The following is a 27,706-nucleotide window of genomic DNA, read 5'->3' on the forward strand; positions in this document are numbered from 1 at the left end:
TTTCCCTCCCTTCCCCTATGATCCTGTTTTGTTTCTTAAACTTTTGAAACTGTTTCTTTTCTTTTGAAACTTTTGGAGAACATGTACTAAATAAAGCCAAGATGTACTAAAACATGTCTACTTTTTATTCTATTTTGAACACATTTTTATTTTCGTTCAGTTATCAGTTCAAATGCTTTATTTCTTAAAGGTATTCTTTTAACTAATTCAAATACTTCTATGTTCCAAGTTAGGTATTCCAGCCTTAGATTTAAAACTCATTTTTCCTGAGTATATTTTCTCTTAAATATACAAAGGAATATATTTTCATAGAGTATGTTGAAAATTAGGAAAATCAAGGGTTCTGGTTCTATCAGGTGTAGTGTTTAGAGAGTTATTTTGATAAAATCCAGTAGCTCTAATATGGCTTGAAAATACTTGCTCCCTTGGAGTATAACTGCAGGGAAAAAACTGTGGCATAGGTAAAAATTCACCATAATTACATGAATTGGTTTTATACATAATCATCTTAGGTTTTGATAGTGAGGTAGCTGTATGGAGTGTCTTTGGGTCCAACATACATGAAAACACAGGATTGCCAGGGTTCACACAAGGAGGAACTTGTTCAGGTTTCACTTCTGTGCCTGAATTTGAAGCTGAAGCACATTTCTTGTCCTAAAATATAAACACATCAAATTATTCTCAATTATAAAATTTTGGAAAAAAAACAAAACTAAAGTTAGCATCAACCCTATCTTATACATATCATTCACAAAAATCAACTCAAAATGAATTAAAGACTTAAATATAAGACCTGAAAGCACAAAGCTCCAAGAAAAGAACACAGGGGAAAGCTCTGTGATGTCGTTCTTGGCATAGATTTTTTGGATATGACACCCAAAGTGTAAGCAACAAAAGCAAAAATAATAAGCGAAACTGCATCAAACTGAAAAGCTTCTGCACAGCAAAAGAAGTAATCAACAGAATGAAGAGACAACCTACAGAATGGGAGAAAATATTTGCAAACAATATTGATAAAGGGTTAGTATCCAAAATATGCAAGGAGCTCATACAAAGCAATAGCAAAACATAATCTGATTAAAAACGAGCAGAGGACCTGAATAGACATTTTTCCAGATCAGACTGACAGATGGTCACCAGGAACGTGAGAAGGTGTTCAACATCATTAATGATCAGAGAGAAATGGAAATTAAAACGACAATGAGATATCATCTCATGCCTGTTAGAATGGCTAGTGTCAAATAACAAGTGTTGGTGAGGATGTGAAGAAAAGGCAACACTTGTGCACTGTTGGTGGGAATGCAAACTGATGGAGCAACTATAGAAAACAGTATGGAGATTCCTCAAAACATTAAAAATTAAAATTAGTATTACCATATGATCCAGCAATCCCAGTTCTGGGAAGTGAAATCACTATCTCAAAGGGATATCTGCACCCCCATGTTCGTTGCAGTACTATTCACAATAATAGCCAAGATATGTCCATTAATGGATGAATGGATAAAGATGTAGCATACTATATTCTCACGTATACATACACACATGAATATTAATCATCCATAAAAAGAAGGAAATCCTGCCATTTCAAACATGGAGGGCGTTATGCTAAGTGAACTAAGTCAGACAAAGAATACTAGAATCTCACATATATATGAATCTAAAATTTTTAAAAAGTCAAATTCATTGAAACAGAAGAATGATGGTTTTCAGGGGGTGGGGGAAATGGAGAGGTGTTGGTCAATGAGTACAAACTTCCAGTTATAAGAAGAATAAGTTCAAGGGATCTAATGTACAGCATGATGAGTATAGTTACCAATACTTTATTATATACTTGAAAGTTGCTAAGAGAGTAGATTTTAAATGTTCTCAGCACAAAAATAATTTTAATTATGTGAGGTGATGAATGTGTTAACCTTATTGTGCTAACCATTTCACAATACATACATACAAGAAATCGTGTAATACACCTTAAACGTACACACTGTTATATGTCAATTTTATCTCAATAAACCTGGAAAAATACAAAACAAAAAAGCACGTCCACTTCACTTTTTCAGGAATTCTGTTCTCTTGAGGGCAGTGGCTAATCCTCATTAAATGACATAATATCTGTAGAAAGTAAACTTATCAAAAGTACGTATAAAATAGCTTTTAAAAATCCTGTACTGGAATCATGAGAATTTATAAAAACATTTGTAAATCATGGAGAAAATCTGCAAGAAGTCATAGCTAGAAGAGGACATACTGCTGAATTCTAGAATGAAAAGAAAAAAACATTTAGGGATTTTAGCCTTGTCGGCATAACCATTAAGCAAATAATTACACAACTAATAATTACAATTGTGGTAAGTCCTATGGAGAAAAAAAAATACAAGATATTTATGAAAATTTATAGAGGGTTCTAACCTAGTATGGAGGCTAAGAAAGGCCAATTTAGTGAAGTATCATTGAATCTAAGACTGGAAGGCCAGAGAAGATAGAAGTGGGAACAAAGATAAACTCAGCATGGCCAAAGTCAAGTAAGTTAGGGTGAAAATGACTGAGATGAGAATAAAGGGACAGAGGCCAGATCCTGAAGGGTCTTGTTGACTCTGTTAAAAATATGGATCTTTATGGTAAAAGCAATGGAAAGCTATTGAAGGGTACTAAGGAGATGCATGTCATTAAGTAACGAGTTTTAGTATAATTAATTTGGCTGCTGTCAGAGCCTTGAATGGATGTAGAAAGGAGCTACAGCAGTCCAAGTGACTGATGACAATGATCTATAGTAGGGTGGTGGTATAGAGAGGGAGATAAGTAAACAAATTTGAAATATATTTTGGAAGAATTCACAGGGTCTGGTGATTAATTGAATGTGGGTGGTGATGAGGGACAGATCAAGGATGACTACTAGGGTTCTGGACAAACATTGGGTAGCTGGTGGTGCAACTTACTACACTTTTTAATATATAAATTAAATATGTGTATATATACATATAATTTAATTGATACTTACAAGTAATTTAGCTATTTGGGGATGCAAGGGAGCAAGATATTCAAAAGAATGGATGCAAAAGTGCACATAGCTTTCTAGCACATGCATATAACATGCTTTATCCTTAGTAAAGCCAAGTCTATTAAAAACATCAAGCTTCATTAATGAAGATGAGAGAATTCAAATGGAACAGACTATATAAACTATTTATCACTCATTCATTGACTCAGCAAATACTTATTGAGTGCCTACTGTGTGCCACACATTGTTAGATGTTGGAAATGCAGTGATGAATAATACAAAATTCCTAAGGCCTATAATTTATTATATCGAAGACAAACATATAGGAAACCAACTCAGTAAATGATGTTGGGAAACTAGCTAGCTATTTTCAAAAATATATATCTTCGCCTTCAAATATCAAAATAAACTTCAGATGAATTAAATACACACTGACTAAAAATCACATTATAGAAAAACCAGAAACTAGGAGAAAGGTATTTTTAACCCTCTGAGAAAGGAGGACATTATAAATTTAAAAGTGACAAAAGAAATTATAAAGGAAGGGATTGAGGTATTTAATTGTCCTATTTATACCTGAAGATACAGTTAACCAAAATTAAAAGGTAAACCACAGACTGGGAACATTACCTAGAAAGAATGACAAAGGATTAATGTATTTAACTCATAAACATTTTTATTCCTATGTAAAAAATGATAGGCAAAATATTGCAACTCTGATGAAGCAAAGATAACTATTCTAAAAGATAAACTGTATCTTGGTAGGAAACATAACTGTATTTTAAAAAATGTAAATGAAAACCCATACCCAATTTGGCAGTGAAAGAGCACTTTGTATTGATGATTGTCAGGTAAATTAATGTAACCCCATTTAAAAAAATTAATGAAATGTATGAAGAACTAAAAACTGTTAATGACTTTGAATCCTGAAATTTTAGTTTTTAAGTCTATACTAAGAAACTTAACTGTAGTAAAAATTCAGTCCACAACATTACTTATAAAAGAACTGAAACATGTACTGGTTAAATGGATGATAATTTTGATTATATTGTTTATGCCAAATATACAAATTAAGTACTTGAAAATAGTTTCTTAAATAGTTATGTTTCTTCCTCAGTTTACATTGGTGAAGATGAATATTAACCCTGCCCTGGCTTAATTATCTCAGTATAATTCCAACCTGATGGGATTGCCTAAATTCTGGTACTATAGATTTTGTTTGTTTGTTTGTTTAATAACCTTCATTTTGAGATTGTAACAGATAGCTTTTTTTTTTTTTTTCTGATAGACTTGCAGTGGTTAATCCTTTATAAACTCAATTTTGCTTGTGTTTCTAGTTGGGAATATCATAAATATATGTAAGAACCATAAGTAAGAACATACATATACCATCTTATATCTACTCATGTTTTAACTGTACTTGTGGCTGGTTATAATCTTGAAAAATAAAAAGGTGTCACAAGTTGAAATGAACCTGAGTTAAAATGTTTTCCCTGGAATAACATCCCTAAAATCTACCTTTTCATTTAACAGTACTATAAAACCATATTCAATCAACTCTTTAGTCAACTATTAATGTTCTACTTGAACAGTGTCCTTAATAAACTTTTTGGAATTATTTTTCTGTGATTAAGGGATTTAAAAATCTGAATCAAGTTTAATGAAAAGAGCACTGGAGTTATGAGACCCAGGTTGTAGTCTCCTGGACTTGCTGGGAATGTGAGAATTTGGGTAAATCTGATTGTCTATACTTCAGTTTTCTGTTTGTAAAATAAGGGAGCCTGGATTATTTGTTCTTTTTAAATATCATCTTTTAAAAGTATCATTTATTCCATAGAAATTATAAAGTTTGTAAACATACAGTTTATAAAATGAAGTGATATCATAGAGTAGTATATTATGTTCTCATGCTTTGCCTTAATGACAATCATAAGGCAAAGTAACTTTTCAGAAGAGCTTCTTTCAGTAATTTTGAGAAATTGTTTGGATCTTCTTGAAAATCCAGTCCAAGAGTGCTTAATTTGCTGCTGTATTTGCATAAGGGGAAAAAGCCTTTTTCTTATTATGAATTACCCTATTACAAACATAGCTGTTAGAGATGAGATTGCTGGTCTTTTTTTCCTCAAGTTTTCCATGTTAACTATCCATTTCTTTAAAGATTGACATTTTAATTGACAAAGGTTTGAGGTGTTTACTTATTGTTCTATTGTCTTGGTATATTGAGCTGAGAGCCTTAATCTTTGGCCTGAGAAAAACTTCACTGCTCAGTTCTTGGGAATTAGACCATTATTTTATGAATATTTATCTTGCTAGAACCTCCAGCTACCACTGACCCTGCCACCTTTAGGGCCCACTTCATTCCTTTGGCTTTGCTAATCAAAAACAAAATCTTACCTACCAATAACCCTCAGAAGTTATCTGAAACTAGAAGTCCTTTATCCATAGTAGTGTTCTTTTGTACAGTGCTTCTTTTACTTTTATGTACATATGAAATACACAGGAATCTGGTTAAAAAGTAGATTCTGACTCAGGTGTGGTGTAGGGCCAAGATTCTGCATTTCTAACAAAGTCCCAGGTGATGCTCAAGCTGCTGAGCCCTACATGACATTGTGAGTACTGGCTACACACACTTGTTATGAAAGATGTGGCTAGGAGTTAAAGAGGCCTCTGGGAGATAGGCAAAGGAGTGTGGGGAGAGAGAAGGCCATAATCATACCTGCATGGCTTATACAAGAACATGTCAAGCAGACTAATTGGGAATCTTGTTGGTATTTGCGTATCTTCTGCTGTAAGAGTTGTAAAAAGCATCTATTAGGTGTCACCAGTTCTGCGTTCTGATATTGGCACTAATAGCTATGTGACTTTGATGAAATTATTTTACAAGGATATAAATATAAAATCTGTCTATAAATATAAAATAAAGGAGATGGATTAGATGGTTTTGTTTCCTAATCTGAGGACTCGGATATCAGGAACTTCCAAATGTAGCAATAGCGACTGTTAAAAAACAAAATTCAAGCAAGTAAATTTGAAGATCTAATTGGCTTTATTAAGCAACTCACGAATCAGACAGCATCCTGAGTGGTACAAATGGAAGGTTTTCATAGGAAGGATAAGTTACTAGCAAGAGAAGAGATTGTTTCAGGGATTAAGGTCCAAGATGGCAGAGGAGTAGGAGACCTTAGTTTTGTCCGGTCCCAGGAATTCAGCTAGATAGCTATCAAATCATTCTGAACACCTGTGAACTCAAATGGGAATCTAAGAAAAGAATCACTGCAACTCTACAAACAGAAGAGCGACCACTTTCTGCAAGGTAGGAGGTGGGGAGAAGTGAATCCGAGGTGATATATTGGAAGGTAACCATGGAGGGGAGGGGAAGGGAGCCTTTCTGAGCAGGCTACTGGAAAGTGATATAGCAGCAGAGTGGAATTTTAGAGGTCTGCTCTGGTGAGGGACATCCCTGCCTGAAAAGCGCTTAGGTGGGGAAGTGGGGTGGAATCCTAGGTGGGACAGTGTGGTCTCAGGATCCCCGGGGTCACACAAAAAAAAAACAAAGGTGCCTGAGTGCGGCAGATTTCCCAGGCACTGGAGTGGGGAAGCCAGCTGCAATCAGTGAGCCCAAGAGTGGGCTCTCAGCTCGGAGTTGCCATAAACCATGAACACAGTCAGGCGACTGCTCTTCAAGCAGGGCCCCAGCAAGCGGTACAACCACGGTGAGACCCCCCCCACCCTTCCCTGGAAGGAGCTGTGCAGGTGCACACTGCAGAGTCTGCAGTGTTTGGAGACTCGAAACAGAGTCATGTGCCTGAGATAGAAACGCTTGGTCACAGGCTGGGTGAGCACAGAGTGCAGACGGAGACCAGGGAGACAGGAGTGACTGACTGCTTTTCCCTGAAGGTGCACTGAGGAGTAGGGCCCTGAGCTTCCAGTTATGGGGCTGGAGATGGGGAGGCCACCATTTTCATTCTCATCCTCTCAAGTGGCAGGGAAAGCCTTAAGAGAAAAAAAGGCACATAAAGCAAACCAGAGCAGATTACTTAGCCTGGCCCCCTGGCTAAATGCAATTCCACCCAGGGCAAATACACCAGAGAATTGGAGACCAATATCTGCAAGAACAGTCAGCTAAGACCAAGTTTAACAATCATACAGAACTGAAAAACTCTAGCGCTAGGGCAAAATAGTATATAGAATTCATGGTTTTCTTCTCATGAGTCTTTAGAGTCTTTCAATTTTAATTTTTTTCTCTTTCCTTTTCAATCAACTTCTTATTTTATCAGCTCTTTTTTAAAGTTTCTTTTAATTTTCACGTTTTACAGTTACATTCTATCCTTTCATTGTATTTAATTTTACTTTTGTATATATATGTTTTTCTTTCTTTACAATTTTGGGATGCAGTTTCTTCTAACAAACAGACAAAAACACACCCAGAATCTATTGTATTGCTCTGTTCTCTTCACCTGTCTGATCATATTCTCTCATTTTTTTAATTTCTTTTTTTTATTTTCATCTTTATGGTTACATTCTATCATTTCAATGTATTTAATTTTATTTATTTATATATATACATAAGTTTTTCTTTCTTTACAATTTGGGGATGTATTTTCTTCTAACAAACAGACCAAAATGTACCCAGGATACTCTGTTCTGTTCACCTGCTGTTTATATTCCTTTTTTCTGTTGTTGTTTTTGTCTTTTAATTTTCATTTTTACCCTTACATTCTGTCCTTTCTCTATATTTAATTTTATTTTTGTACACATATGTTTTTCTTTCTTTACAATTTTGGGATCTAGTTTTCTAACAAAAAGACCAAAATACACACAGGATCCAGTGTATTTCTCTATTCTACTCACCTACCTGATTTTATTCTCTCCTATTTATTTATTTTATTTTTATTTATTTATTTATTTTTGGTTTCGGGTCTCTTCTGATTTGTTTAGCGTATATTTCTCTGGGGTCATTGTTGACATTTTAGTATTTTGTTCTCTTGTTCATCCATTCTTCTCTGGACAGAATGACAAGACAGAAAAACTCATCTCCAAAAAAAGGAACAAGAGGCAGTACTTCTGCCAGGGACCTAATCAGTATGGACATAAGTAAGATGTTGGAACTAGAGTTCAGAATAACGATTATAAAGATACTAGTTAGGCTTGAAAAAAGCATAGAAGACACCAGAGAATCCCTTTCTGGAGAAATAAAAGAACAAAAATCTAATCAAGTTGAAATAAAAAAGACTATTAATGAGATGCAATAAAAAAATGGAGGCTCTACCTGCTAGGATAAATGAAGCAGAAATACAAATCAAAACCACAATGAGGTACCACCTCACACCAGTCAGAATTGCTAAAATTAACAAGTCAGGAAATGACAGATGTTGCGAGGATGCAGAGAAAGGGGAACCCTCCTACACTGTTGGTGGGAATGCAAGCTGGTGCAGCCACTCTGGAAAACAGTATGGAGGTTCCTCAAAAAGTTGAAAATAGAGCTACCCTATGACCCAGCAATTGCACTAAGGGGTATTTACCCCAAAGATACAAATGTGGTGATCTGAAGGGGCACGTGCACCCCGATGTTTATGGCAGCAATGTCCCCATAGCCAAACTATGGATAAAGAAGATGCGTGTGTGTGTGTGTGTGTGTGTGTGTGTGTGTGTGTATAGAATAGGATAGTACTCAGCCATCAAAAAAATGAAATTTTGCCATTTGTGATGACGTGGTTGGAACTAGAGGGTATTATGTTAAGTGAAATAAGTCAATCAGACAAAGACAATTATCATGATCTCATTCATATGTGGAATTTAAGAAACAAAACAGAGGATCATAGGGGAAGGGAGGGAAATATAAAACAAGATGAAATCAGAGAGGGAGACAAACCATAAGAGACTCTTAATCATAGGAAACAAACTGAGGTTTGCTGGAGTGGAGGGTAACCTGGGGGCCAGGGTAACTGGTTGATGGACATTAAGGAGAGCATGTGATATAAGGATACTGGGTATTACAGAAGACTGACGAATCACTGAACTCTACCTCTGAGGCATTATATGTTATTTAATTGAATTTAAATTTAAAAAATATTAAAAAACAAAAAGAGACACATAGATCAATGGAACAGAATAGAGAACCCAGAAATGGACCCTCAACTCTATGGTCAACTAATCGTTGACAAAGCAGGAAAGAATATCCAATAGAATTTCCCCTTAGGGGGCAGGACAGAGGTTCTTTTTTTTTTTTTAATTTTATTTATTTTATTTATTGACAGAGAGAAAGCAGCATAAGCAGAGGGAGCAGAAGAGGGAGAGGGAGAAGCAGGCTCTCCACTGAACAATGAGCCTGAGGTGGGGCTCAATTCCATGACCCTCGGATCATGACCTGAGCCAAAGGCAGAGGCTTAAGGGACTGATCCACCCAGGTGCCCCAAGGACAGAGGTTCTTATCAAGCAGATCCCCTGGTTTGCCTTTGGGGGAGGGAGAAGGCAGGCCCAGGTAACAGATCACCTCATTGGTGTTGACAAGAAAATTCCAGATTGATTGGCTTAAAATTCCTCTCCTGGAGAGGTTGAAAGTGCAATTAAATCTTCCTTTGCTGTCCTGGGGACAAGTGACTCCACCTTGGCCCCTGTTTTTCTTTTTAACAGAACTGATTTTGTTATTCAAAAAGTATAAAGGGATGTGTGGATTTACTCATGATACGGCCCCTCATTTGTGATAAGAAGCTCTTAATAAGTGTGTTCTGTGGTGTCCAATTAGGCAAAAAAATTTGGTAGTTAAAAATACAACAAAAAAATTTGGCAGTACTTAAAAATATTGGTAATACTTAAGATTTAAATCCTTCCAGATTAGAAGTTACATTATTATATCTAAATAACTTCATGGTAGTTGGCAGTGTACAGTAACTGATCTTTTAAGGTTGTATTAAATAGAAGATTGTTTACATGCATTAAAGTGCCTTTTCTTTGAAGATTCTAGAGTAGATTCTTGTGATTCATGAAGCTGAGCCCTTTATGAATTCTAAATCTTTAATACTAGTAACATAATCTCAATTTCTTCCTCTAGAATGAAGATAAGAATGTTTACAGTGCTGTTGTGTCAGACTTAAGGGAGGATAAAACCTTTTTGAGTTTCAAATTTGGGTCAGATTAGTTAGGTTCCTCTTTAGCATAACTGAGCTTGTCCTGAATTCCTGGTTTATTCTACTAAATATCTTGCCAAGTTAAGTTTCTCAAGGTCAGGAACCTAATTTGTTTTGAAAGCTGAGCCCAATTCTGGAAATATGAAGTAGTTAATCCACTTTCTTTTCCTTTGTTCAGATTTGAATGAATATCAATAGAGTGTTGTTGGAGTAGCACCAGTCAGCAACTGTGACTTAGGTTCCAATCCCTTACCAGGATTTCACCTCTGTGTATCATTTGTAAATTGGTAAAAACAAAGCAAGACAAACAAAAAACCTGTCATAATTCTTGTGGTTTTGGAGATAAAATGAAAGAAAACTGGATGTAAGTGATAAATTGTTATATACATGGAATTAGTTTTTACCATTTTCTTTCAGGTTTATCTCAATGCATATGGATGATGTTCCAGATTCCGTTCTGAAGTTTACAGGTTAATACCTCTACATTAGTATAGTACAGTTGACTAATACTTCATATTCATATTCTTGCAGGAAGCTGGCAAAGCCGGAAGTAGAACTCATCAGATCTTGCTACTTCTTTGTGACACTGCCAATTAATTTGTTTTAAATATCAAGAGCACAGACACTGGATAATAGCAAGTCACCAGAATCCTATGGTATCTCAACAAGTCAGGTTTTCTCAAAATGTCTAGGTTTCTGGAGTACAGGGAAAGCTTCGTAGGTGGAAGATGGCTCCCCTGTGATTTGTAGGAAAAAGTACCAACCCTAACTTACTTTATGGATACCCAGTCAGGTTGCCCACGGCAGCCTCAGTCACAGAGGACTGACTCTCATCAAATCACCTTCTACTACCTTCTGGTCATCTTTGGCCCAAAATGTAATACAGTAAACCAAATCTAGTCAAAACAGAAGACAAATTAGCTGATAAACTTTGTTGGCATAATTTGTACCATATAATCAGGAAATGTTAGGGTCTACCTGAATCTTTTTGACTTCCAGGATAATTCACAAATGTTCACAGACTTAGAAACAAAATACTCATTGCTTTTACTTTTTGTCATAGGTCACTGCAGTTTTCTTATTTGGGTTTCACCCTCTTCAAATCTGATATTCTTAAAATGTAGAATTCAAATTAATACAATTAAAAACAAACAGCCTTATACAAAGAATAATAAAACGATTATTTTAAATGCTCTGCCAGGTTACACATAGGATCAGCAAATATTATTTACTTAAGGATAAAAAAGTTAATTAAAATTGTAAATGATTCTTCTAAAATTGACGGTCTTAAAAAATTAGACTGTGAAAGTGCCTTGAAAAGAATAAAAATCTACAAAGAGATGGTATTAGCTTTCTCACTGATGTAATTTTCAGACTCCCCTGGAATTAGAGAAAGCCAAGCCACTGTGACTTTTCAAACTTCTTCCTTATAAACACATACACATTTTTAAAAAGATAAATAAGAACAAGTCATTGAGATAATAAAAATGCTCTTTATGGGAGCTGTAATTTTAAGATTAAAAAATCGTTTTTTTTTTTTTGATGTTGTAGTCACAGGTGATGTTAACTATAGCAACACCAAAAGCAAACAAAAAACCCTCCAAAAGTCTAATTTTGAGGCACCTTTTTGTTTCTGCTCAGTCCCATCATTCTCCTTGTTATTGCTTTTCTTATTTCTTTTTTTTTTTTTTTTTGCCACAATTGGGGGACAGACCTTAAGTTTAACCTTAAACCTTAACTTTCTACGTTTCCACCAAAAGTGAATACAAGTGTATCATATTCTTTTTTCTTTTTCTTCTTTTTTTTGCTCCTATCCTTTTGAACAAGGCACAGTGTAAAAAAATGTAAAATTAACAAGGTACGTTTTTCTCATTTAAAGCCATCACCGCAGTTGCACACCATCCCCAATCATTTTATACTTCCAGAGGCAATTCTGGCTCAACGCGATGCACATTTACATCTGTGTAGCCCAGTGGTTGCCTAGAAAGGTGTTTCTTGGGGGGTGGGGCGAGTGGCGGTGCGGAGTGCCCCAAATTTATAGCAAGGAATACCAACTGTCAAAAACATTCAGCCCTCTGCCCACACCCACCCAGTCGTACTCGGTCATTCTCGGTATCTTCTTTATTTTTTCGGCAAACGCAGTCTTTCCCGGCAGCGGATGGCAAGAAGACCAGCGAGCGCGCTGGGGAGAAGCCTTTTTACTAGATCCAATTAAAGCCGCAAAGAAATCGTGAACGGTCCGCTAGATCAATACGTATCAACTAATCCGCCTAATCCAGGGAGCCGCCCTCGGGGTGAAACCGCGAATCCTTTAGAGTGGTTGTAGCAGCCCGTCTCCATGGCAACTGACCGCGGAGCCTCTCTAGCGCCGGGGCCCGGATGTTGTGGGGATCGCTGCCGCCCCGCCTAGCTTCCTGCCGCCAAGCCAGGGCGGGCTGCGCTCCTCTTCGGGAGTCGTAGTTCTTCCCTCCTCCCGTGCCCGACATGAGGAGAGGTAGGGACTACGAGTTCCGGCATGCGCTGCGGCGCCCCGCCGGCCGCCGCCTCCCGGCTACGGACGCCAGCGAGCAGGTTGTTGTTTTTAAGTGAGGCGTCACTGTGTCGGAGCTGGGACCGCTGCCACCGCGACAGTCTGCACAGTCGGGCGGAGGTGGCGCTGCCCGTTCAGGTACGGCCCTGGGCGGGTTGGGACCCCAGGAGAGGAGTCTCGGCCGCCTGTCGGGGTCCTGTCCCGCACCCGCTGCTGAATTGTCTGGCGGAGGCAGAGGCGGGGTCTTCTCTGAGGCTGGGGGCTGCTCGGGCGGGGGCTGACTCCGGGCGGGAGCTGGCTCAAGGGTGGTCTGGGAACGCGAGTCCGCAGCCCCCCAGGTGATCCGGCCCCTGAGGCATAGGGTCGGGAGGTCTTGCAGCCTCCGATCCCTCCTTGCGGACCGGAGCGGCGTACCAGGGAATTGGGGGAGCTGATGGCCGGGGGGACCCTTCTTCCTTCACTAGGCTGGCTGGGGCGCTTCTTGGTCTTGATTGATGAGAATCCATATGGTAAGATGTTATGTGCGTCACCCGGCCGGTTTTTTCAGCCGGCCCATCTTTTTTGGTGACGTTTGAGCCCCGTGATGCCAGGAATAGAAAGATTAAATATTAAATAATGCAACTGAGATTTCTGCTTATACGCCAGGCTGACAGTGATCAGATCCCTTTCCTTATCCTTTTCCCCCTCAACCGGCCCACTTTAGCGTGGTCTTCCTAAACGATAACTCCACTGTAGCAGCTGTCCACACAGTTCCTTGTATGCTCTACATATTTATCTTTGTTTAATGAATCCAGCTCTGCCATTGGGAGCGGCAATTTTAACGAACTCAGTCAATTACGGTACTTTGTTGGGTGGGTGAAATTTGCCCTGCTTCACAGTTGCTTTATTTAAAAACGAAGTGGAGCTTTCTTGCAGCTAGAATAGGTAACTGTTGAGTCCTGCGAATTTTAGATTTGCCTCCTCCAGTAAGGTTATATCCATTGGATAGTGCTTGAACTGTCTCTGTTAGCGCTTCATATTTTTGGTTTAAGGTTTGAATCTTACTAGATCCCACGTTTCTCAGGGGGATACAATGTATCACACCTTGAATGCTAGTGTGAATGGTTTACTATTCTTTGCCGAGTTCTTATCATAAAGGTGAAGGGACAGGAGAAAGTGAGGGTATTATTTTAATGCGTAATTTTTAACCCTTTAAGTGAAGGATAGGATTCTAAAGAAGTTATTAAATAAAAATCATGCCCAAATAATATTCAAGGGTGTGGGAAATACTTTTTAAATGAAAACAGATTAGAAAATATAATTCTAATTTTGTAAATGAAACTATAGAACCAGAAGTGATCATGTCTATTAAAAATAAGCTGAAAAGATAGTTACAAAAGTGATCAGATGGTGAAACCATAAATAACTTTTTCTTTATATTTTCTGGTATTTTCCGAGGAAAAGAACTTAATTTAAAAAAAGGATACTGGTGCAGCAATTCCATAGACCCTTTAAACATTGCTTTAAAAAGCAAATAAGCAACAACAAAAAACCTACACAGAGCCCCTGTTACTGCATCCACAGATTAATTTAAGTGTAAATTATTTGTCTGGAAGGGGCAAGAAATGCATTCGTTGGATTAAAAAGGAAAAAAAGCCCCAGATATGACAATAATTCTTAGCATTTGTACATCTCATTTTAATGTTTTCATTTTGTACGGTAAAATCAACGACAGAAGTGCTTAGTCTTTAGTTAAGGCAGTGCAATGTTGATTATTCCTGTCAATCTATTAGGTGACAAAAGATGGGCATATATTAATCTGAAAAGATCTAGAGATAGGAGAATTTTAAATTTATTATTTGTAAGCATTTGCCAGTGGAAATAAAGAAGTTAAGCAATGATGAAATGGGGGCTTTTTTTTTTTTAAAGATTTTATTTATTTATTTGACAGAAAGAGACACAGTGAGAGAGGGAACACAGGGAGAGTGGGAGAGGGAGAAGCAGGCTCCCCGCTGAGCAGGGAGCCCGATGCGGGGCTTGACCCCAGGACCCTGGGATCAAGACCTGAGCCGAAGGCAGATGCTTAACCGACTGAGCCACCCAGGCGCCCCGAAATGGGGGCTTTTAAAGCTTGTTTTCATTAAATCACTTTGAGTACCATGTTTTATATAGTACTGATATTTTGGATTGTGCTTACTTTTATTTTCTATTATGGATATGTTGGATATGAATGGGTAAGAAGCATATTATTTAGCCCATATTTTGTTTTCTGTCCTAAAGAAAGGGTCACATTGGTCTTGGTCTTCTGTAGGAATATTCTATGTACTTTTGCAGTTATCAGTCCTGAAAAATTGAGGTTTAACCTCAACTCCCAAGTATCCATTAAGTCTTAATACAATATCCATTCTAAAGCTTTTTTTTTGTTTTTCAAGCTATAGTATTCGTATTTTATTTTCTTTGAAGCTTTGCTTCCTCCTCAAATTTCAATTCCTTTTCACTATTTTATGATCTTTTAATTTTGTATATATTGTGTATTGTTTTAGCTCAATATCTTAATAGGTAATTGAGTCCATTTACAGGGCATAAGAAACAAATTGATTAACATGTTTGATTTACTAACTGGTTGCATAGTATTGTAGTCTCGATTGTGTAGTTGTATTCTTATCTAAGTTAAATAAAGATTTTAAAAAGCTAGATGAGTATGAACTGTTAAGATCCTAGAGCAATAGTTTCTGACATGTAAAGAACATGGACACAGCAGCAAGGCCTGTTAAGCCCAGGATATTTTAAAACAGAAAATGCAGACTCATCTAACAATGCAGAACTACTAGAGGCTGGATTGTTTGCATGTTTATGTGTGGTTAGGTGAGGAAGTTGCCATAATGTATGTGATAAGTTACATTTTCAAGAATTTCCTTGCTGGCAGTTTTACAGTTTTGACTAGATTAAAACAAATTAGGGATGTGAGTGTGTTTCAAAGGTCATGTCCAATATACTGCACCAGATAAACTTGAAAAAAGTTTCTCAATTTGAGTTCTAAGATGAAATTTAGCCCTATAATGTAGGAAGGATTGGAAGTAACTGATAAGTTTAGGGATTTTCTTTTTTTATAGGGCATCTGATGTGTGGAAACTTGTTTAAGGGCTGGTAGGTTTTTTGAAGGAAGTATTAAAAAATAAAGTGAGTCAAAGATTTTCCTCCCTCATTACAGGAAGTCAGAAATCTAATTTTTCTTTAGTATTTGTCCATAAATCACTATCCTAAAACCTTCTGGTTCGTGTTACCATCATGATGAAATTACTGTAAAAAGAGCATTGGAATGGGAGTCAGGATGTTTTAATGATGTTGAGTGCATAATTTGTGACTCTGTCTTGTTTCCATGTGTACATTGTACGTAATAGCCAATTACCTTACTTCATGGGGTATTTGTGAAGCTCAAATCAGGTATGAAAATGACATCACTTTGTAAGTGGCAGAGTGATCTGCCCCTACAAAGTATTATTGGCTTACATAAGTAGGCCAATACATAAAGTATATTGTGCATTTGAAGTGTGATAAGAATGTGATATGTCTTTTTTGACTAGGAAGTTTGATGGAACAAATGGTATCTTAATTTGATATTTTGGTAGAGCTTTTGGCTTTTTCTGGGTTGAAGGAAACTTGGCCCCTCTCCTGACTGTGACTTTGCACTCTGCTGCATTAAAGGTCCTGAAACTGCAGTGTGCTTTTTATGGTTGGGCTTTTAATTTTGGTTTTGATTTTTTTTTTTTTTTTGCACATCTAAAGTCTAAGGAAGATCATCAGTCTAACTTCTGACAGTAGGAAGTGGATGTTTTTAATGTTCTAAATGTGTTTAATGTTCTAAAATGTTACTTTAAGTTGATTTCATAACATAGCCTACACTGAATATGAAATCCTAGGTCCTCTGAGAGATACATTGTGTGTGTAAGCATTGGTCTTTCAGAAATAGTTTAGAGCTTAGACACCTTCTTCTGGGGAAGTCAGCCCTGCCTATTACAGCATCTGACCCTTGAGATTAACTTTAAGTAAGGTGGGCATACAGAACATTCAAGTGTTTTAGAAACTTTTCTGAGGACTTTATGAGAGTAAATATAAGTGAAAGTGAAAGGCAAAGGAATATGTTATGTATCATGCATGGGTTGGTAACAGCTGTTTATATGATTAGTTGATAACTCAGTATCTTTACTAACATTTTCTAATATTACCACTAAAAAGTAACAATGAATGTATATTTAATTGGTATTTTTAAAAATGGAAAACAATGGAAGTGAAAATCCCTTTGTTTTTCATAAAATTAGGGCAAATTAAAAAGTGTAGATATATGATAAATATGTATTTTTAAGAAGCAAAAATGAATTATTTTTTAAAAATTTGAGAATAGAGGAAAACAAAGAGGCAAAACCCAGTAGTTTTACTTATTTATTCATGAAAAGGAAAAAGGGACCACCAGGGGCCCATGGTGCCCAAATGAGTATAGAGCCTGGTCAAGTTTATGTATATGTTGGCTCTTTTAGGCTCTTCCAGAATTAAGATATAACAGTCTCGGAAAGCCAGGATTTTTTCTCAGAATGAGACTACCTGGTGAAAGGAATGTTTACATACTAATAGGCATCTTCATTTCCCCATAGTGTTTGAATTCATATTGTTGACTCACTTCATTTCAGACTTTTTATCAGAGGTGTGGCTTCTTTTAGATGGAAGCAAAAGAAGAGTACTTTTATCTTCAAATATGGTAGTAGTTGCTTTTGTTTCCCAATTGAGGGATGTTACAACATAGAAGGAAACTTGTGAAGAAATTGTGTATTGACTCACTTCTTAATTTATTTTCTACATCAAAAGGTTAACCTGTTGGTGCCTTTTTCTGGGCATGGATAAAGTGAAATTACTACTCTGTTCTAGATTTTTTTTTTCCCCAGACACCTATCTTTAGTGATAGATTTCAGTATTTTAAATGAAATCCACTCTATCAGAACTAGGAGAGGGCAACTTACTATAGATAGGTTATGGTTGTCTTTGCATCCACTCGTATGATAAATATAGTAACCAAGAGGCAGGGCAGCCGTAGGACTCACATCTTAATGCCATAATTACTGCACTGTGGACTCATCAAAGCCCTGTTTTCATCAAAGTGTCAGTTTTCCACCGTAAATTTCTCATACCTCAGATAGTAAACATTTTTCTATGACTCCTTTAAGCCCTTTGACTTGTCTTAAGGAAACTGGTCATCCAGAAGATGATTGGATTTGTATCAGTCATATACTGTACTTAAAATTGGGTTTGTCCTTTTATTTTAGAAAAAAATATTTTTTCTGCTGACTATAAAATTAATAAATGGTCATTGAAAATTTAGCAGATACATGTAATTTTGTTTTTTTTTTTTTAGATTTGAAAGATACTCTAAAATTTTAGTATTGCATATAGATTAATATAAATAGCATTTTACTATACATATTTGTCTTGCTTTTTAAAATATATTGATATTTCTCCATGTCAAGGCATGTTGACCTACTCTATTTTTTAATTTTAATAAATTCACTCTTGGTAGACCTTCCACTTTCTAATTTTATATTATAAAAGTTGTTCCATCAACCATTCTTACATATATGTGTATATATTTTCATACTCATGTGAGTATTTCTATCAGATAAATTCCTAGAAATGAAATGAATAGAAAATGAAAGAGAATTGGTGGGTCACAGGGTATCTGCCTGTAAAATTTTGTTCTTAAAAATTACTGAAGGAAGGGTTGCCTGGCTGGCTCAGTCAGAAGAACATGTGGCTCTTGATCTAGGGGTCATGAGTTCTAGCCCCAGGTGGGGTGTAGAGATTACTTAAATAAAACTTAAGAAAAAATCACTGAAAGGATGATAATATACATTTCCACTGTTTACAATGCCTATTTTCCCATATCTTATCTAACTTACCTGTTTAGTCTTTGTTAATTGGTTAGGCATTAAAATAATTTTGCTTCTCTCTGTGTTATTTGGTAGTAGGTTTGAGCATTTTTTCAGTATTTAAGTTATTTTTGTGTCTTCTATAAATTGTTTGAGTATGTTCCTGGCTCAAATTTTTTTTTATATGTAAGATTTTCTCAAAGACTTTTCCTTTTTAAAAGATTTTATTTGTTTATTTCATAGAGAGAGAGAGCACGAGCAGGGGGAGTAGCAGGCAGAGGGAGAAGCAGGCTACCTGCTGAGCAGGGAGCCTGATGCGGGACTTGATTCCAGGACCCTGGGATCATGACCTGAGCTGAAGGCAGCTGCGTAACTGGCTGAGCCACCCATGTGCCCTGCTTGCTAAATTTTCCACTCAGTGTTTCAACCTTTTTCTTACTGGTTTATTGGTGCACTTGAAGTGTTTTGAAAACTCTTTCATACATGTCACAGATATTTTTCCCTTATATAGTGACTTGGCAAACAAGTGTATGATTTTTATATAAGATCTTTTCCTTTACAATTTCTGGGTTTTGTGTAAAGCTTAGAAAAAGATCATATTCACCTCAGGATTATAAAGCTATTTTCCATTGTCTTTGAGTCTTTTTGTGGTTTCATTTTGTACGTTTAAATCTTTAGCCCTAGGGGCGCCTGGGTGGCTCAGTCGTTGAGTGTTTGCCTTCGGCTCAGGTCATGATCCCAGCGTCGTGGGATCGAGCCCCGCATCGGGCTCCCTGCTCCACGGGAAGCCTGCTTCTCCCTTTCCCACTCCCCCTGCTTGTGTTCCTTCTCTCGCTGTGTCTCTCTCTGTCAAATAAATAAATAAAATCTTTAAAAAAAAAAAAATCTTTAGCCCTATTTTACCAGGTGGTCTTAAAGTTTTATGAAGCCTTATATTAATGCAGGTCTTTCACAAGGCAAACAAAAGATGACATATTCAAAGTCTTTTGTAACTTCATGTTTATGAAGTTTAACGGAGGTTGTGATTCCTGAATGATGCAACTTGGCAAAAAGTTTTTTTTTTTTTCCCCCTTTGGGAGGCAGTATAGGAGAACAATGAAATTTGCTTTCTTTTTTTAATTCAAAAATATTTTATGTGAAAGTGGCTATTGTATTTCTGCATCTCTTTTATCCTCTACCTTTTATACCAATGGTGGGAAGCTTTTGTGTTGTGTTTTGAGCATCCAAAATGGCAGACAGCACTTAGTTCCATATTCAGAATTGCCTGTCAAATCTTTTGTCCTTGATGTTTTTGGAAAGCCATTTAGCTTTGCCTTTGCTTGGTGAAAATATGTTGCAAGATTTATCTGCTATAACAGTTTAAAAGTCCTATAGAAACTTAGTCTTTTTCAAATAAAGGGTTTACCTAACCATTCTAGCCAGTAAGCTTGCAATCAACTTCCCTAGGGTAGTACTTAGTTTCCCATAGCACAAAGGCCTAGGGGATACTAGGTACTCCTAAGCCAGGTTTATTTATTGCTAGAATTTGGGGACTGAAATAGGGTCGGCATTGTAGTTAGTAAAAAGAAAAGTATAAACTGACCCATCACTTAAGATTAGACTACTTTGAAAAAAGAAAACAGATACAGTGGAAGGTTCTTCCCTCCCACAGTGAACAGATTGAAGACTCCTTAATTCCTGAAAAAGACACATTTCTCACCATCTAACTACAGAAGTATTTGTCAAAATTTTTTGTTGGGTGGGGGGAGAAGGAGAGGGAGAATCTTAAGCAGGTTCCATGCCCAGCACAGAGCCCAATATGGGGCTTGATCTCACAACCCTGAGATCATGACCTAAGCCAAAATCAAGAGTCAGATGCTTAACCAACTGAACCACCTAGGTGCCCCTGTGTCAGAATGACTTTTTAAATGTGAATTCACCAAATTACCATAAAGCATAGTGACAGAACCATCTTACTTAGTAAAAGTCTTAGATGACTTATTTCTTGTATAACTGTTTTTCATTGATGATAAAAAACCCATCAGCAACTTAAAAATATCCATTAATAGGGTAATAAGCTATGATAAATATAACAATACATTATGTAGTCATTAAAGTCATTTTTGAATAATTTTGAAAACATTAAAAAATTTGTTAAACAGCTAATTGGGAAAAGTAAGGTAGGAAACTTGTTGACCTCAGTGCTTATATAAAATGTTTGGAAGGTAACATATATAAAATTCAGGAAGGTAATAAAAGTAGAAGAGAAGAGTGAGATAGAGGGAACATAGTGGTAGGAATTATAAAATGGAACCAAGGATGAAGATACTCTTCTACACACAATATACATTATGATGTCTATATTTTTACCAAGGATAGGTATCATGAGGGAAAACTCTTCCCATTACTGAAGCCAGCTGTTCAGGATAAGCTCATTTATTCTAACACTAAAATCAGAAATTTCTACTGATGATTTTTCTAAAGAAGATGCTTGAAAATGTAGTGCAGTATGTGCTTACTAACAGTTTCAAGGGACAAGATGATGAGTTCAGTAGGGCTCTTTTTTAGTGACTTTTCATGTCAATCCATGGCATCACAACAAAGAGTTTATGTTGGAGTAAGGTTAAGGTGTAGTACTTTTATGGGGGCTGTCTCTGCTAAACTGTTAGAGAGTAAAATGCATTTGCAAAAATCTAAACTAGACTTTACTGTTTTTAATACTAAACAGAGAGCATCTTCAGTATTACATCAGAAAAGCTGGTCTCCTGATAGATGCAAGAGTATCATCATCTGACTGCTGAAAGTAAGATGAATATGTGATACAGAAGCCAGCTCCAGCTGGAGACTTTCATCTTTTTTTTTTAAAAAAGATTCTGCTAGGCTTTTGTAAGAGGTCTTTTTAGAGCTGAGGAGTACAGTAACTGGGTAAGACCGCTGGGGTGATGTGGCTGGCATTAGGCGTCATCAAATTTTCTTTCCTTGCTGCTGGAGACTTTACTGGGAAGCTGAAGAGTGGGTGAAATTGTTAGATGATAGTGGATTTCTTAAGCTTTTCTTTCTCGATGTCTTCATTGTGGTGGTTAGTGATTTTAGTGGCTCTAAATCCCTTTTGAAAATAGGCAGCATTAAAAAAATACAACTATGCTAAGTTTAACAGAGGCAAATTTAGGGGTGGGGCTAAAATTGGAGACCTTTATCAAAGCCTTGAACATAATACTAATATGCAAAGTTACTCAAGGAGAAGAGTAATATAAACTACCATTAGGCAAGTTATGCTAAGAAGTAAGAAGTAAATGCTGTAAATTCAGGGGAAGGAGAGACCATTGTGTCAGAAACTGTGATCTAGGAAAACTTTCGTGGAGGAGGGCTGAGCTTTAAATATAGAGATCAGAAGAAAGGAAGGAGGAAAGCGTTCCAGGAAATGTAACTTGAGTAAATGAAGACATGGAGGTAGGGCTGTCCATTCTGTATTTAGGAGACAGACAGTAAGTAGATCATTTTGACCAGGTAAGAGTTCAGAGAGACCTAAGTGATTGCTAGGTTAGAGCAGGTAGTGAAAGCTTCTGAATATCTCCCTGGACTTTGACTTTGTAGAGAATAATTATCCTCAAGGTCAGGGGGAGACTTTTAAATGGGAAGAAAAAAAAATTCTAGTACTTGGAGTAAGTATTGTATGTAACCTGCAATCAGTTTCATCTTTGTTTGCATATAAGTGTTTAGAGTGGTTGTTTATGTTTAGGAAGGGACCAAGGAAAGAGTTGAAAAATGATACTAGTGATAAGTACCGTAATAATTAACTTAGCATTGTATTGGTACAAAGAATACAGAATGGAGACTACAGAAACTGATGAATAAATGTATATAGAACTTTATATAATAAAAAATGGCATTTCAAATCATAGAAAGTATGGAATTTCAATAATCAGCATAATTTCTAACACCAAAAGGGAAAAAATCTGGATACATAAATTTAAATAGCTAAATGTAAAAGCCAAAATTGAAAAAGTATTAGTAGAAAATATATGAGAATAATTTTGTAATCTTTGGAAAGACTTTCTAAAGCAAGATGTAAAATACAAGTGTTTTAAAGGACACCCTGTTCTCCATCCTCTGCCTTTGCATAAAATTTAAAAACATATTTGTGTTAGAAGGTATTTTTAAAAAATTGAAGCATTTTAGAAGTAAATATTTGTGATAAGTGTAACAGTAAGTTATTTCATGAGCCAGTTTATAAAGAACTACAAATCAGTAAAGATAATCCAATAAGAAAGTGTAACCTAGGAACATTAGATAATTTATAGAAAAAGAAATAAGGATAGCCAATAAACATTGGGAAAGACGTATAATCCCGCTAAGTTATCTGGGAAATGCAGATTAAAATAAGGAGATCGTTTTTGCTCAGGAGGTGATCAGAAATTAAAGAGGGCCATTAACCTGTTAAGGTTATGGAGAAATAGGTGCCTTCCTATTTTGGTAGGAGACCTTCCCTAACCTTATTTAAAATCTGATACACCCCCCCCCCCCCATTCCCTGCATTCAGTTTTCCTCTTTCATGCTTTATTTTTCTCCACAGTACTTGCCACCAACTGGCTTACTACATATTCTGCTTGTTTGTGGCGCTAGAATATGAACTCTCTTCAGGGGAGGTCCTCGTGTTCTGCCGCCCTGCTGTGCTGGATACAGCACTTGGAATAATAATTCATGCATGGCACATAGCATAGCTATCAATAAGTGCCGACTGACTGAATGAATGTTTTATGTTCCAGGTTAAGGTAGTCTCATTTAAACTATTTCCGTAGGGTTGTTATTGGACAAAAAATAGAGTATAAAGGACATTTTAAAAGTTTTTATTAGTTGGGATCTTAGATTCTCTTCCCTTTCTTAAGATGAAATCTGGTTTAAACCAGGCATTTTGATACCCTTTAGGGGGAGGTGAAAGTTCGGGAGCCTTTGAAAAACATTTAGAAAAAGGTTCTTGAAAGCTAGCTAGACTGACTCCTCTTGATCACATTTATAGTACAGCGGCACTTTTGGGACCTTTGCTGACAGCCCATTGGTTGGCTTACATTGGAATTATAGACGTGTGGGAGAATAATGCCCCCATTCTTCTCCATCATGTCTAATTCTAGAAGATACGGTTGATAGGAAACTGTATCCTTTTCCATAGTAAAATGTAGCTACTCAGGAAGGATGAGGGGCACCATCATATCAGGTAACACTCCAGTTGTACTTCATGAGATAAAATTAATACTGTTGCTGTGTTATTACTTTTGACAACTGCCACCTAAATTATTTTACAGTTACATCTTTAGCCCATATCTCCCCTAAATTCAGTTTCCAGCTTCCTGCTTGATGTTTCCACTTGGATGTGATAAAGTCGCTGTCTCAAATTTAATGCCTCAAAACAGTTCCACCAGTTTTCTTTTCATAACCTACTGCTTTTGAAGCCTTCCTGTCTCAGTGGCAGTTTCATTTTTGTATTTGTTTAGTCCAGGAGTCATCTTTTACACCTTACATTCAATATTTTGGGAAGTGCTGTTAGCTAGCCGTACCTTCAGAATACATGTGTTATCTGTCCACTTCTGACTGTCTTCACAGCTACCACCCTGGTCCACACCACTATTATCTCTCAGCTGGATTATTGTGGCTTTGCCAATGACCTACCTGCTTCTGCCTTTGCTGTCCCCCACAGTGCTGTCTCAGTAAGGCTACCAGAATGATCTGTTTCTTTCCTCGTAATTCTCGTGACTTTTAGTTTCAGTCAGAGTAAAATGCTAAAAAGTGTTAGGATCTGTAAGGCCCTACATGGTCTGTCCCCTGCCTATTAGCTCTCTGTCCTCATCTCTTCCTACTTTCTTGCTAGGCCAGTCTTTATCACACGGGCCTCATTGCTGTTACTCAGAGATGCAGGCTGGCTTCATTCCAACTATGTACCTGCTGTTTGGTCAGAAATGCTCTTCCCCCAGTTAACTGCATAATGATTTCCTTACCTATTCAAATAGTTGCTCAAATATACTTTCTTGTTTTGTTTTGTTTTTAGATTTTATTTATTTGACAGAGAGAGAGAGTGAGAGCGTGCACACACAGGCAGAGAGAGTGGCAGGCAGGCAGAGAGGGGTGAGGGGAGAGGGAGAAGCAGGCTTGCCGCTGAGCAGGGAGCTGGATGTGGGCGTCTATCCCAGGATCCTGGGATCATGACCGGAGCCTAAGGCAGACTGAGCCACCCAGGCGCCCCTCAAATATACTTTGTTAATGAAGCTTTTCCTGACTATGTTTTAAAAAATGAATCCTCTCCAACCCAGCATTTTCTGTATTCCTCCTGTTTTCTCCATAGTCGGAAATAAACCATCAAATACATTGTATATTCTAGCTGTTTATATTGTTTATTGAATGACTCCAGTGTGGAAGATGAAATGCACAATACAATTGAGATGATTTTAATTCAGGGTATTGCAATATGGAGAAAATTCATTAATGAGAAACATCTCAGGGAGAAAACCAAGGGGTTTTATAGGGACAAGTAAACAAGGGAATCATGAAGAGGATGGAAGTGACTTTTAACTGGGATTTTGTGAGAGCAGGTTGGTCCTTTGCAGTTGGTCATTGGTCAGAAGACAAAACAGGACTGGGAGATTTTTCAATGTTCCTTGCTTTCCTTGAGCACAGGGCTTAGATAAATTTCAACATAGTCTACTAGGAATAGAATTTAAGCCCCAGGAGGCAAGACTCCTATCTGTTTTATATATTGATACATAGTATTTTCAATACCTAGCAAGTGCTAAGAATTCAGTAAATGTTGAACAGATGGATAAAGGAATGAATTTAAAATGGTATTTACCTTAGGCCTCCTGTCTGCTGAAGAATGTGATTATACCAATGTGGAATTGGACAGCTGCTGTAAGTAGCTTCATAAATGAGATGAGACTACATGGATTATCATGTATTATCATTCTCTTCCATAGAGTTCTACATATAAAATCTTACAGGTTGTGAAGAAATGTTCCTTAGGATTTCTTATGAAGTGAGAGTCAATTTAAATAATGTCTCCTGTTCTGAAATTTCTTAAGACTTTGGATTTTATCTGAAGGCAGTGTGATTCAGTAGTTTAAATGATCAGATTTATGTTTTAGGATAAACTTAGTGTGGGCAGACTTCTGAAGAAGTGACTGGAAGGGAATTGATGACAGGTGGAGATCCATTAGGATACAGCTGTCACTGTAATTGAAGTGGGAAATGAAGTTGGGTTAGGCAGTGGAAGCGGGAATGGATAAGGAGTTAGACTTGCCTGGATTTTTGGGTCAAAGTGAAGTTTTAGTTATCCTATATCTAGCATTTTTGATCTGATATTTCATGGCTTTTCCTTATAGCCAGATTGGTTTTGGCTAATGCTGTTCTCTTAGATACCAAAAACAGGAAGAACAGCAGGAAGTGATTTTAGTTTTGTAGAGGTTGTATTTGAATGCCCAAGAAACCTAAGCAATTGGATATATATGACTGATTAAAGAAACTACTCGGGAATGAAGGAAGCCTGAGTCTAGAACAATGCTTCAAGTTTGTAATCTTTATTAAGTACCCTCAGCTTTATAACTTTGTATTCTTTATGCCTTTGTAACTTCCCATAAACTCTGCATATTTCTAAATTATTAGTAAAGCTCTTAAAATGGGAAGGGTTTGTGCATATTTACTTTGGTCAAAATAATCAAAATCATGAGGGGAGAGGGAATGGATGGAGAGAAGATGAGATGCTAGAGACAAAGCATTAGATATACAGTGCCTTTGGGCATTTTCCGAAAGACAGTATGAAAATCTTAACATTTTAAAGGAGTAATATATAAAATTATCATTTTAGGAAGATCACTGACAAGTGGGGAGGTTGAGATACAATGGCAGCTTTTAGAGTCAGTGTGTCTAGGGTGGGGCTCAGAAATTTACTTTTTAAAATTTTGCTTTAATTGCAGTGCACCCAACTTTTTGAGAATTGCTGACTTAAAAGGATTCTTTAGTAGGGCTGTGAATTTTACTTATTCAAACTGTTTCTCTGGTGTTGTGGCTGGTAGTCTTTTTCTCATTTGGGGTAGATGTCAAACTTGTTCTTCCTTCAAGTTGAGTAAACAAAGAATTAAACTGGGGCCTAATTTAAGTGGGCTCCTTGATTTGAAAAACTCAAATATGCTAAAGTTGTTCCAATTTAACAATGTATATAACTTTATTTTGAAATGTTGTCTTTGTTAATTTCATCACCTGAGCTATTAGATTACTTTGTTACAAAACAAATGCTAGGAACTGTTTAAAAGAACTGTTTAATGGAAATTACCAAGAGAAGGGTAGGAGATATATACATTAAATATCTCTGATTGGGTTTGGTAACCCACAAATTTTGGAAGGTTATTAACAAAATAAAGCACTGGTAAGTCTGTGGTGAGATGGAGCAGCAGTGAGAATGTGAGCTTATAGAGGAGGTTAGAATCTTTCACATGATGAAAAAGTATGCTTTTAGACTTCAGCCAGTTTTCTTTATCCTACTTCTTGTTCCATATAGAATGGTTTTTCCAACTACCCAGTCACTTAAGCCAGAAACCTGGGAGTTATCCTACCAACACTCTCTTCCTCCTCTATATTTGGTTATTCAGTCCTTTAAAAAACAATCTTTCATGTCTTCTACAATCTTTTCACCCCTTCCCTTCTCCTTTGTTCCCTCCCACTCATCAGTCCTGGTTAAACGTAGGTCCTCCGCTTCTCTGGGGAGTATTGTGCTGATGGCTTGTATCCCTCATGTCTAGGGCTCTTTAATTGCTTCCTCATCTTAATATATGCACTTTTAAAGATTCATATCTGATTTTCTTTTAATATTCTACTCATACTAGATTAATTGCCTTGCTTAGAACTTTCATATTTAATTTTTTCTCCCTTTGTTTTTGCTCTGTAATGCTTTTTCTGTTCTTTGGGGGAATCCTTCCAGTGCCTTTTCTTTTTTTTTTTTTAAGATTTTATTTTACTTATTTGACAGAGAGAGCGAGAGAGCACAGGAGAGGGAACAGGAGAGGGAGAGCGATCATTTTTTAAAAAAATTTTATTATGTTATGTTAGTCACCATACAATACATCATTGGTTTTTGATGTGGTGATCCACGATCCATTGTTTTCGTATAACACCCAGTGCTCCATGCAGTACGTGCCCTCCT

At 36.8% G+C, this 27,706-nt stretch overlaps 2 protein-coding genes across 5 annotated transcripts in view; one reads left to right on the plus strand and one right to left on the minus strand.

The window, feature by feature from the left end:
* Positions 1-306: 306 nt before the first annotated feature.
* PIERCE2 (piercer of microtubule wall 2) lies at positions 307-12,608 on the minus strand. Its single transcript, XM_078078991.1, has 3 exons — positions 12,473-12,608; positions 10,951-11,018; positions 307-654 (listed from the first exon to the last, which is right to left on the minus strand). Exons 1-3 carry the CDS (start codon positions 12,606-12,608, stop codon positions 307-309), a joined length of 552 nt encoding a protein of 183 aa, XP_077935117.1.
* The window catches only part of CCPG1 (cell cycle progression 1), a 40,847-nt gene continuing 25,735 nt past the window's right edge, over positions 12,595-27,706 (plus strand). The window contains exon 1 of one of the 4 annotated variants that reach the window (XM_078079313.1): positions 12,595-12,790. The gene's annotated coding sequence lies outside the window, so the exon portion shown is untranslated. The remainder of the gene's footprint in view (positions 12,791-27,706) is intronic. The other 3 variants (XM_078079314.1, XM_078079315.1, XM_036078265.2) reach the window with 3 other exon arrangements.

The sequence above is a fragment of the Halichoerus grypus genome, chromosome 8, assembly GCF_964656455.1.
Source record: "Halichoerus grypus chromosome 8, mHalGry1.hap1.1, whole genome shotgun sequence".
Lineage (NCBI taxonomy): Eukaryota > Metazoa > Chordata > Mammalia > Carnivora > Phocidae > Halichoerus > Halichoerus grypus.